Genomic DNA, 12264 nt, shown 5'->3' with positions numbered 1-12264 from the left:
CTAAACCCTAGCAGAAGGGTCATCAACTTCATTCTCTCGTGACATCTCCTCTAATGATTTTCCCTTAGATTCTGGGACAAGAAAAGTAAAGAGCAACCCAAACAGATTGATCACTCCCAGCACCATAAGAGAATTCTTCATTCCAATTCCGGCTGGGTACCCGGCATCTGTCTTCGTCTTGTCCTGGCTCTGCGCTGCGTAGAGGAAACCGAAAGCCCCAACTATGGCCCCCGCCTTACCGGCCGCAGCCGATATCCCGTGACACGTCGAACGGAATCTCGCTGGAAAAATCTCCGCCGGCACAATGAAGGTCGTTGCGTTGGGCCCGAAGTTGGCAAAGAAGAATGTGAGTCCGTACATCACCACGAATCCGGTGTGGTTCCCTGCGGCCGTCCAGTGGTGATACGGTAAAGCCAAAGAGAACATGAACACTGTCATGAAGAAGAAACCCGCCGTCTGAATCTTGAACCGCCCGATCCGATCGATTAAGGCCACGGTAAACCAGTAACCCGGGACAGTACCACATAAGGCTATCAAGAATTGGGCCCTTCCAATCTTGAAAAGCTCGTCGAGAGCGCTCATGGTCTTCGCCGCCGGCAACCACCCCACGGCGCTGAATATGTCCTTCTGGAACAGGTTTTGGCTATAGTAAGCCACGTCGACGAAGAACCAAGCGGCGGCGGTTCCGAGTAAATGAAAGCCGTGTCGTTTGAGGAACTGGCTTGAGAATAGCCCAAACGACTTCTCGTTTCTTTCTTCGACGGAAATGGTACTGTCGTTCTGTATATCGACTTGGAGAACTTTTGACATGTCTTGGCACGCCTTCTTTTGGTCCTTGGCAACCAATGCCGTGTACCGCGGCGTCTCCGGAAGCGTCATGCGCCAGTAATAAGTTAAAACCGCCGGCAATGCTCCAAGTATTAAGATGATTCTCCACACGTAATCGGCTTCTGCCGGAGTTGAAGCCAACGGGTCAACCGAATAAGCCGGTGCCGGGAACACGCTCCGAAAAATATGCGAGATGAGGATGGCAACGGCCCCACCGGAGAGGATCCCGAATCCTTGCATGGCGAAGACAGCAGCGATGAAAGCGCCTCGCGTGGTTGTGGACGAGTACTCGGCCATGATGGTGGCGGAGAGAGGATAATCGCCACCGATTCCGAACCCTAGCCAGAAGCGAAAGAAGCAGAGGGTGACCACGACGGCGGTTGGTGAACTCCCGAAGGAAAGAGCCGAGCCGATTGAGCTGACCACCATGAGGATAAGGGTGACACCGTAGACGCGCTTGCGGCCTAGCTTGTCGCCGAGCCAACCGAAGAAGAGCTGTCCGGCTAGGGTTCCACATAAGGCGACGCCGTTTACGGCGGCAGACACGTTTGGAGGGAGACTTCCAGGCCTGGTAGAGCCCTCGACGTGGTAGTAGATGCGGCCCAAGAGCTTTGTGACTAGTGAGATGCAGAAGAGGTCATATGCATCGGTGAAAAATCCCATTCCGGTTATAACGACGGCTTTTAGATGGTAACATTGGATTTTGGCTCTGTCCATTACGCTGAAGTTGAATCCCGGTTTCTGGTTCTCATCAGTACCCACTACTTCGGTCGTATCAGGGGCCATGTCTACTGTTTTCTTCTCGTTCCCTTTTTCTCTCTCAACTGATGTGAATTGTGAATCAGAAACCCTAAGCACGAGAGGGTATTTATAAGGTTAGTTAGATATTTTCATATTTGATTTTATCTTTTTTGATATTTTTAAATGTTTTTGATATTTTATTTATCGATATTTTTATATCTGGTATAATTTACAACTAATATATGTTTTTTTAAAAAAAAAATATTTTTGGATATCTTGAAATTTTTTAAATTATAAACTTACTTTTAAATAAAACCTTGTGGAAGAGATTAATATAGAGAAATAATAAATTGATAATGGATTTGGAAATGGATAGTTAGTGAACTTTTATTTATTTATTATTTTATAAAATTTAGATAGCTTAAAAATATATTTAAAATTTAGATGACGCTACGGGGTGGGAATTTGGGATACGGGATATTTTAGATAAGTAAAATTATATTTTAATTAGAAAATATAGTCGTGTTTTGCATAGTCTTTTGTAATAATAAAAAATATATATTTTTAGAGATTATGTAGTTGAGATTCATTTTTATTCTACTCGTACAACATGTTTCTTACATGGCCACGTGATGATGTCTCGACTATAATTTTTTAATGATGATGTTTATTGTATAAAAAATCTCCAGTAGGTTTTCGAAAAATTATGAATAATAAGAGTTATTTTGGCCGATTGCCCATTTGGATCATTTATTTTTAAAAATTTACTTTTAGACATCGTATTTTGTCAAAATATTAAAAATAGGAATAGAAAGATCGATTATTTGAACACTATATATTGGTCGATTACCCATTTTGACACTTTAATTTTAAAAATTACCTTTAGACCATGTATTTATTCAAAAAGTTAAATTTTTTTTATAAAAAGCAAATTATATAAATTTATATATTTTTTGTGAGGGTTCATACCATTTTGAACCTTGTATTTTAGCCGATTACTCGTTTGATCCTTTATTTTTAAAAATTAACTTGCGGATCGCGTATTTTGTCAAAATGTTAAAAACATGAATAAATAGATAGATTATTTGAATCACATGTATTTTTGTCGATTGCCTATTTAGACCATTTATTAATAAAATCTAACTTTAGGATTAAGTGTTTTATCAAAAGTTAAAAATAAAAATAGATAGATTATTAGTATTATTATTATATATAGATATTTTTTAATTCACATATATTATAATTATTATTAAAATAAAAAATAGAAAATAGATAGAGTTTTTTCGTTGATTAATTAATAGCCATAAATTAGAAAGGTAGAATAAAAAATAAGAAAAATATGACGTTTATTATTATAATTTATACATGTTGTGAACGTATATTTTTAATAAAACTATTTACGTTTAAATAAAAAGTATAAATATTATGAATAAACTATTTTTTTTATGACAGTGTTTTCTCTATAATTTGGCCTTGGTGGTTATGAATTGTCCATCAATTTATTAAGTTTGTTATGAAGTTGTTTCATTTTATTTCACTCAAAAGATTTTTTTTAAATGAAAATGATTAAACTTTTTCAAGATATCAATAAATTATATCCCTCTTCAAAAATAAATTATTATAATAATACAAATTTGAATATAACTATTCAGAATTTGAATAATTGGGTTATGACTCCAGAAATTACTTTTATATTTTTTATTATTTATCCATCAATGTTTTTAATTAACTATATGATCAATATGAATTTTAACTATGATCATTGCTATAATAATTTTGTGATCCCTGATTTTTCTCACAATCACACATAGATTTGTACCATACTCCAAAAAAAAAAGAAATAGAACCTAAAACGGTTGTATTGTACCAAATCACAAAGCCAATAAATCAAAATTTGTTTAATTTTGTTTTTAGTTTTCTTATTGTTTTTTTTGTTTTGTTTTTTTTTTCCTGCAATATTTAAAATTTGTTGGTTGGTTCTTTAAAAAACAACATTAGATCTCCATTATTATTATTTTTTAAATGAAACAATTTGGTAGATATATTTATTCTAGCAATAATTGTTTTTTTCTTCATTTTTTTTAAATGTTGAGCGGTTTTGTATAGCCTTTAGTTTTGTATTTTTCCTCGTGAATAAAATCTAAGACATGGAATAAAAGGATACCGTAACATACAAATCAAAGACACTTGATCTGATGGTGGCACAATGTTTTGGAGATTTGAGAAAGTATATGATTACAAACAACATCATATTAACAATTTCAATATCACCCACACTACATAAACATCTGATAACATCTAAAACATGATGGAAAAATAAGATGAAGATGTTAGAATATAACAATCAATAATTTAAAATAAAAACTTTAAAAATTAACAAATATTAATAATTGAATAAAAACCCGAGATGATTGTGTTATCACTAACACGTAAATCATTCAAATTCATTGAGAATTGAAATTGAAAGAGTTTAGAGAGAAGATGAGAAAAAATATATATTAATTAGAGTAAAGGAAAATATGAGATTAATAGAGAATGTTTAGAATATACATGAGATTCACAAAGAGATATTTATATATATATATTTAAATAATATCTTATAAATATCTCATTTAAATTTAAAAAATTACATTTATTATTATTATAACGTGTGTGGTAATTTATCAGTGTAACTACATTTTTTTTAAAAAAAATTAATTAATGTAAATAAGAAATAGGAGAAAACGTATCTAAAAAAACGTGTGAAATTTTTTTAATTTTAGATATTTAGATAGTAACTACTAATATTTTAATAATATGAGTTTTTTTATATACATTTTAAAAATAATTATATATATTAGTAGTCGTGACTTACCTATAAATAATTACATAAATTTATGTTAGATATTTAATAGATGATTCTAATTAGTTTGATAATAACAATTTAATAATTATAACAATTTTACATTTAAAATGAATAAAAATAAATATTTTTTTAGAAATAAAACTATCATTCGTAATTATATTAAAAACTATTGTATGCATATATAATTTATACTAATGTGTAACTAAATTTAAACTAATGTGTAACTAAATTAATTTTTTTTTAAAAAAATAAACATGTTAATGTGGATTGTGTAATGTTTCTTTTTCTTTAAAAAAAATTACGTTTTTTTAAAAAAAAAAAAGAAGACTTTAAGTGTACTGAGATAAAAACTCATGTTATTATATTATATATAATATGAGATATTTATATATAATATTAATTATTTAAAATAAATAATTTATAAATATCTTATTTTAATTTAAATAAATATACAACTAAAATGAATTAAAAAAAATAAATTAAAGGAGAAAATAGAAAAATTGCTTTAAAGAGATTTTAGAGTGCCACATCATCATCTCCTTAAAATCATTCTTTATATATATACTAGTGTTGACTGTGTTTTTAGCCAACGACGTGAGAACGTAAAAATCGATAAACATTCAAGAGAATTTAAACGACACAGACAGTTTAATCAAGAAAAGTAAATAACACACAAAATTTTTATAGTGGTTCAGCCCCGTTCAGTCGGTAATAGCCTAATCCACTTAGAGATTTTATTACTTTATCTACACTCAAGATCAGATGAACCAGTGTCAACTGAGTTTCTTCAGTGTAAATTTTCAGGAATACAAAAAGGGTTCTCTCTCAAGGAAAACACACTTTCTCTCTCTAGAAACTTAGACCAAATCTCAAATTGCCAAAAAGTCATTTTTTGATCCCATTATCCCTCTATTTATAGGCTTGGGATCAACAACTGATATCCCCTTAGGATCGAGATATTTTATTACTCATATTATATTTAAATTACACAAAATATTCAAAATACAACAGAATCCTCAATTTGAGCGAGAAATGAGAGATTCCCGCGTGTGCCCAGATCGATTCTTGTTGAAGCCGTTTCTGGGAATTTAATGTAGTCTGGTCTATTTGTTTGATGAATATCTTCTTCTGGTCGAACACATGCATACTGGACACACACAAGTGCTGGTCGGACATATGCATGCTGGACACACACAAGTGCTGGTCGGTCATATGCATGCTGGACACATGCATATGGACCATACCCCTTGGACTGCTCCTCGGACCAAAGTCCGACCATGCTCATTGGCTCTCCTCGGACCAAGGTCCGAGCCACACTTTCCTTGGCTCTCCTCGGATCAAGGTCCGAGCCACACTTTCCTTGGCTCTCCTCGGATCAAGGTCCGAACACATGCATGGGGCTTCTCCTCGGACATGGTCCGACCGGACCTCTTGGAGTGCCCTCCTCGGGCCAAGGTCCGAGCACATCACTTGTGCCCCTCCTCGGATCCAAGTCCGACCGGACCTCTTGTGGCCTCTCCTCGGACTAGGGTCCGAGCCCATCACTTGGACTCCTCGAACTAAGGTCCGAGCACACCACTTGGACTCCTCGGACTAAGGTCCGACCGGACCTCTTGGAATGCTATCCTTGGACCAAGGTCCGACCGGGCACACCTTAGCCCAAGTATTCTCCTCGGGTGCATTTGGCTTGGTTATGACATTTCTCAAGCAGTCCAAACTCTTCACTGATGTATTGGGCTACTGCTAAGTCATATCACCCAACTAATCCATGCCACTTGTCAATTTTATTGCTACATCATCATTTTCAAATTTTGGGATAACAACTAGAAAACATAATCTTGCTTCGCGCAGTCTTTTGTAATGATTAAAAAATATATTTTAAAAAAAAATTCTTTTAGAAATTCTAAATAATTAAAGTTCCAAAAATAAAATTCAAACAAGTTGTTGTAAGCTTGGTTTTATTTATTTATTGTTATTAATTATAAGCTTTGTGTTATTTTTTGTAAAAATTATAAATTATGTATAAATAAATCTATAAAATAATTAGAAAAAATATAAAATATATTAATAATAATGATATAATTATTAGAAAATTAGTTATTCACAACTATCTTATTTAAGATTAAAAAAAATAGTAGAATAAAATAATTAGAAAATAGAAAGTGAAATAAAAAAAAAAGTAAAAAAAAATGAAGAATGCTTAAAAAGAAGAATAAAAAAAAGTGAAAAAATGATAAAATAGAAAGAATGCTTCGGAGAAATTTTAGAGTGACATATATCTCTTTGGTGTTCTCTTTTAAATAAATATATAGATTGTTATTTTTATTATTGTTATTAATTATAAGCTTTGCGTGATTTTTTGTAAAAATTATAAATTTTGTATAAATAAATCTATAAAATAATTAGAAAAAATATAAAATATATTAATAATAATGATATAATTATTAGAAAATTAGTTTTTCACAAATATCTTATTTTAAAATTAGAAAAAATAGTAGAATAAAAAAAATTAGAAAATAGAAAGTGAAAATAAAAAAAAAGTGAAAAAAATGAAGAATGCTTAAAAAGAAGAATAAAAAAAAAGTGAAAAAAATGATAAAATAGAATGAATGTATTGGAGCAATTTTAGAGTGCCACATATCTTTTTGGTGTTTTCATTTATATAGATATATAGATAATAAAATCATACGTTTTATAACTTAAATAAAATTTAATTAAACTTAAACTCACTTATTAGAATAATATTATATTAAACATATAATATAATTTACTGTCAATTAGCAATAATTTTTTTTTTAAAACTAACAAAAAGTTTAAATTTAAAATTCACATATAATATTTAATATTACATTAAATATATAATATATAATCTCTTGTTGTCACTCCCAAATTCAAAAACTAAGACAAACATAAATTTATAAACAAAAATAAATAAATTATTTAATTAAAATAAAATATTTATTTAAAATTTATATAATATTAATATAAATTTAATAAAAATAATTAATAAATTTTATAAATAATACTAAACATGCTGCTTTAATATAGTATATATATAAATGTACGGAGTTTAGTATATACATAAATGTACTGGAATATAACAATACGTGAATGTTTTTTTTTTGAAAATAAAATAATGACTAAAAAGTCAACAAAATAATGTTCTATATATGCAGTCACCATTAATAGATTGCGGGTTTTTGTTCTATTACTCTTCATATGATTAAACATCTTCTCGGGCTGTACTTTTAAATTTTAATCATGTATTAAAAAGTTATTTGCTCATATTCTAGCTCACTAGACATGAACTGTATTATCTTAGGAACATTCAAGTAGACAGTAGACACCACATTTTCTGTGGAATCTTAGTTTAGCTCCCTTTGTACTCCTCCCATGTCAATGAATTACATTCCTTCCTAAAAAATATAGAAAAAAAAAATTAACACAGATATTTTTAAACTAGTGCTAGGATGATATCAATTTCTTCTGCAATGTATTCATTGCAAGACCGGACTCTCTTTTTTCACTAAAAAAATTAAAAATGGAAGAAGAAGATGAAAGGAGAAATGTTTGGTATAATTAGCAGAAAATTAAAGAACATTTTTAGTGTAAGACCTCAATTAGTTGTTGTCTCAAAGTAAATGATGTGTCAATATTTAATTATTGGTGACAGGATTAAGACATAGAAAAGGGGACAGAAGATTTTTTGTTCCATGATATGAGTCCCACATGCACTCTCCTACACCATTCATTAATGAAGAAATTTGAAGCCACATATAAATTGGATAATCCATGTAATCACCCTTAGGATTGAGAAAGCCCACGTGGCCCAATAACAAGTCACACGCAAGCCAGCATTAGCCAATGACAATCTACCTTCGGATTCACCCAATATCTAATACATACTTCACTGCTTCCTTTATTTCCTCCATAACCAAATCTCTCTCAGCTCAGTCCACAACTCCAAGAAAATAAATAAAAAATGGCAGCCAACACCTTAATGAGCTGTGGCATCGCCACCGCTTTCCCGTCGGTCCTCTCCTCCTCCAAGTCAAAATTCACCACATCCGGCCAGCTTTCCTGTGTCAATGCCTCGTCACGGTTCTCCATGACCGCCGACTGGATGCCGGGTCAGCCCCGCCCTCCTTACCTTGATGGCTCCGCGCCCGGGTAACTGAAATAAAAAACTATGTGAAGTGTGTGATTATACCAATGTATTCAAGTTTGTCTAACTATATTTTGGTTGATTATGGGGTTTCAGTGACTTTGGTTTCGACCCTCTTCGCCTTGGTGAAGTGCCTGAGAACTTGGAGAGGTTTAAGGAATCTGAGCTGATTCACTGCAGATGGGCTATGCTTGCTGTTGTAAGTCTTTCAAGTTCCACCTTACACCTGTTTGTTAAAATTACTCAACCAAAATGAATGTTTAATTGATTTGTGTAAAATTTAAATAAATTATAAATAAAAATATATTTGATTTGCAGCCAGGGATTTTGGTACCAGAGGCGTTGGGTTTGGGGAACTGGGTAAAGGCTCAAGAATGGGCAGCACTTCCAGGAGGACAAGCTACATACTTGGGAAACCCTGTTCCATGGGGGACTTTGCCTACCATTTTGGTCATTGAGTTCCTCTCCATTGCCTTTGTAGAGCACCAACGTAGCATGGAAAAGGACCCTGAGAAGAAGAAGTACCCTGGTGGAGCATTTGACCCCTTAGGATACTCCAAAGACCCAGAAAAATTCAAGGAATACAAAGTCAAGGAGATCAAGAACGGTAGGACTTGGACCCCATTTTGCCTACATAGGAGAAGTTTCAATTTTTTTTTATTTTTTATTTTTTTTAACGCTATGATGAACTTCAAATCAATTAAATAGTTAACTCACATTTTTCAATATGGTATGTATATATAGGTCGGCTTGCACTGTTGGCTTTCGTGGGGTTCTGTGTTCAGCAATCAGCTTACCCTGGAACCGGTCCATTGGAGAATTTGGCCACTCACTTGGCTGACCCATGGCACAACAACATTGGAGATATCATTGTCCCAAGATCGCTTTGAAAAGCTTTAAATTAGTTTACACTCGCATGCAAAATTCCATGTATCCATTTGTAATATTGAATCCGAAGTCTTCACGCTTGATTTGTTTGATAATTAATATACGTGACTACCGGATATCCATTCCGAAGTAACTAGCAGTAAGGATACGTATGTGACCTCGTGCATGTTATGTATCTTGAGTACATAGTTAATACCATTTTGGATCATGGATCATGTATTTTGCTTCATTAGTCCACTTTCTGGTTTGAAAAATTTACTTTTAAATTTAATTTAAACAAATTTAAAATAAAAAATTAAAACAAAATTAGAAATAAAACTTTAATCTCTATTTTAACTCAATTAATTAAACTAAAATCTTAAATAAAACTGAAATTAAATATACTTAAAATTGAATACCCATGCACCCTCCATTAACAATTTTAAAACCTCTATATTTTTGGGCTTATTCATCAATAAGAAGTTAATAAGTTGAATCGGATTAACTTGGCATGGGCTTGTTCTCCAGAAAAAGATCTGAAAAGAATAAATGCATAAGGAGGGCGGAGTGAAAGGGGAGCCTCCTCATGTCCTGCTCTCCAGTTATTGTAACAAAATGTCAACCCTTTGTTTGTAGTTTGTATACTTGGCTCCACCCACCAACCTATATTACGAAAGAATAAGAGCTTGTGAGAAGATGAAAGAAAGATTAATTATTTCCCACTAACATGTTTGCCATATACACAATTGCAGGTGAGATCAAAACCATAATGCGTAATCCTAGAAGATTTTTTTTTTTGTGGGGAGTAAGCCATAGAAGATTTGAAACCATTCCTAATGGTATAATTGATAAAGCTGGAAAATCATGAATCTATCATCTTTCTTGCGTTTTGGCCTCTCAGAGCAACTTCAATGCTTGTTGCCAAAATGGCAACTTGCTGATTGTTTCTGACAGGACACGGTGCTAATGGATTGGAGAAAATTTGGTAGCACTTTTGCTTCTATTATGCAACAGTACTTTCCTTTCCTTTTTGTTTTGATTTTTTATTATAATATGTAACGTTTAAACATTTAAACAATTATCAAAATAACCGTTTTTTTTACCATTGATTTATTTTTTTTTTAAACAATTTATTTAATTTTTTTATTCTATTAATATACTCATCAATTTCATTCAATTTTCATACAATTTCATACATTCTTCTTCAAAATTATCAATAATATAAATTTTCTTTTCTTACTATTGAATCATTAATAAGAACATGTGTAACTCCACTAATCACCAATTGGTCACCAATTGGTTTTTAGATGGATCCTCATGATTCTTGTCACTTACCTATGGATTCCCAAACTTCTCCACCAACCAACTTCCAAAATCCAAATTTTCAATATTTTCAAGTTTTTCAAAATCTATCAAATTCTCCACATACCAACCCCCAAAGTCCAAATTTTCAATATTCCCAATTCAATCAAAATTTTCAATGTAGGCCAAGTATGGAAAAGTCTAGTATTGATTTGAATCGTGAAACGTCATCGACATCTGGCTCTAAAATCTAACATGAATATGGTGTTGAAGGGTTGGAAAATGTGATTCTACTCAATGAGGATGAATCAGGCCATAAAGGTAAAGTCAAATGGAGCAAGGAAGCAACTATGCCTCTGATAAGTGGATGACTTAATACATTTAAGGATGTTGTCGTGGGGAATGACCAAACTTTTGCAAATTTCTGTGTTCGAATCGCAGAATACTACAACACTAACCAAAAAGGTGAGCAAACAAGAATTGGAAGGCAATGGAAAGACCATTGGAACAAGATGAATCAAAATGTTGCGCGTTTCAATGAGTGTTATAAACGAGTATAACAAGCACATCATAGTGGTTGGTCTGATGAGCAGATTCTTGAGAATGCACATTACATGTATAAATCTGAAAAATAACAACTCAAATTTTATGCATGTAGACTATTGGAGATTGGTAAATGATGAGCTGAAATGGAATACAATGTACCAATCAAGAGGTGGTAAGAGAACAAAGGTGTCAGAATCAGGGGCATATACTTCATCGTCCAATGCAGACATTAATGATGATGAAGTACATGAAGTGTGCCCTACTGGCCAAAAGGCAGCAAAGAGAAAAGGGAAGGGAAAAAAAGACACATACTGCATTATAGAGATTAATGAACGGAAAGCATCTGCATTGGAGAAATTGGTGACGATAAGGGAGAAAAAGACAGAAGATAATAGGATGACAAAATACATGGATTATCTCATCATGGACACGTCATATATGACTCCCGAGCAAAAGAAAGATCATGAAAATTTGTGTACTTATATTAAGACTAATTTCCTGAAGTTGTAATTGCTATGTATTTTTATCAATCACCATATTTTTGTATTATTTTATTTAAATAAATTATCCTTTATTATTTAGTGAGTGAATTACGGCTATATTTTAACACCGATCTTTTAACGACTATATTTTAACTACTATATTTTAACGGCTATATTTTAACAACTATATTTTAATGGCTATATATGTCACCATGTCAATAAATATCAAATTTCAATCTTCCTTTTACTCAACTCTCCATTCCATCATTCAATTTACTCTCTCATTCATCATATTGCACAACATTATTGTCGATAATGAAATAGATGCATAAGAGAGTTTGTTTGAATTTACTCTCTCTCTACAATGTCTTACACGTTGGGAGACGTGGGACACGTGGCACGTCTCCCAGTGGGAGACGTTGGATGTACCCATAAATCACTACCAGCCTATTTCCAACGTCTTCCACTATTTTTAATGTCTTCCAATT

The 12264-nt window shown here is 32.4% G+C and overlaps 3 protein-coding genes across 3 annotated transcripts; 2 read left to right on the top strand and 1 right to left on the bottom strand.

Annotated features, from left to right (window-relative positions):
- LOC133793503 (low affinity inorganic phosphate transporter 1-like) lies at positions 1 to 5590 on the bottom strand. The gene is made up of 2 exons (XM_062230838.1): positions 5553 to 5590; positions 1 to 1537 (listed from the first exon to the last, which is right to left on the bottom strand). Exons 1-2 carry the CDS (start codon positions 5588 to 5590, stop codon positions 1 to 3), a joined length of 1575 nt encoding a protein of 524 aa, XP_062086822.1.
- A 2753-nt stretch (positions 5591 to 8343) lies between these two features.
- On the top strand, positions 8344 to 9696 carry LOC133794738 (chlorophyll a-b binding protein 6, chloroplastic). Its single transcript, XM_062232125.1, has 4 exons — positions 8344 to 8584; positions 8676 to 8778; positions 8898 to 9186; positions 9324 to 9696. The coding sequence occupies exons 1-4, from the start codon at positions 8397 to 8399 to the stop codon at positions 9467 to 9469; spliced, it is 726 nt and encodes a 241-aa protein (XP_062088109.1). The 5' UTR covers positions 8344 to 8396; the 3' UTR covers positions 9470 to 9696.
- Positions 9697 to 11285: 1589 nt separating this feature from the next.
- LOC133795063 (uncharacterized) lies at positions 11286 to 11804 on the top strand. The gene has a single exon (XM_062232514.1). The coding sequence runs from the start codon at positions 11286 to 11288 to the stop codon at positions 11802 to 11804; it is 519 nt and encodes a 172-aa protein (XP_062088498.1).
- The last annotated feature ends 460 nt before the right edge of the window (positions 11805 to 12264 follow it).

This window comes from Humulus lupulus, chromosome 8 (assembly GCF_963169125.1).
Source record: "Humulus lupulus chromosome 8, drHumLupu1.1, whole genome shotgun sequence".
NCBI classification, from domain to species: Eukaryota; Viridiplantae; Streptophyta; class Magnoliopsida; order Rosales; family Cannabaceae; genus Humulus; species Humulus lupulus.
The sequence above is the reverse complement of the archived record's forward strand: the minus strand, read 5'-3'. Positions and strand labels throughout refer to the sequence as shown.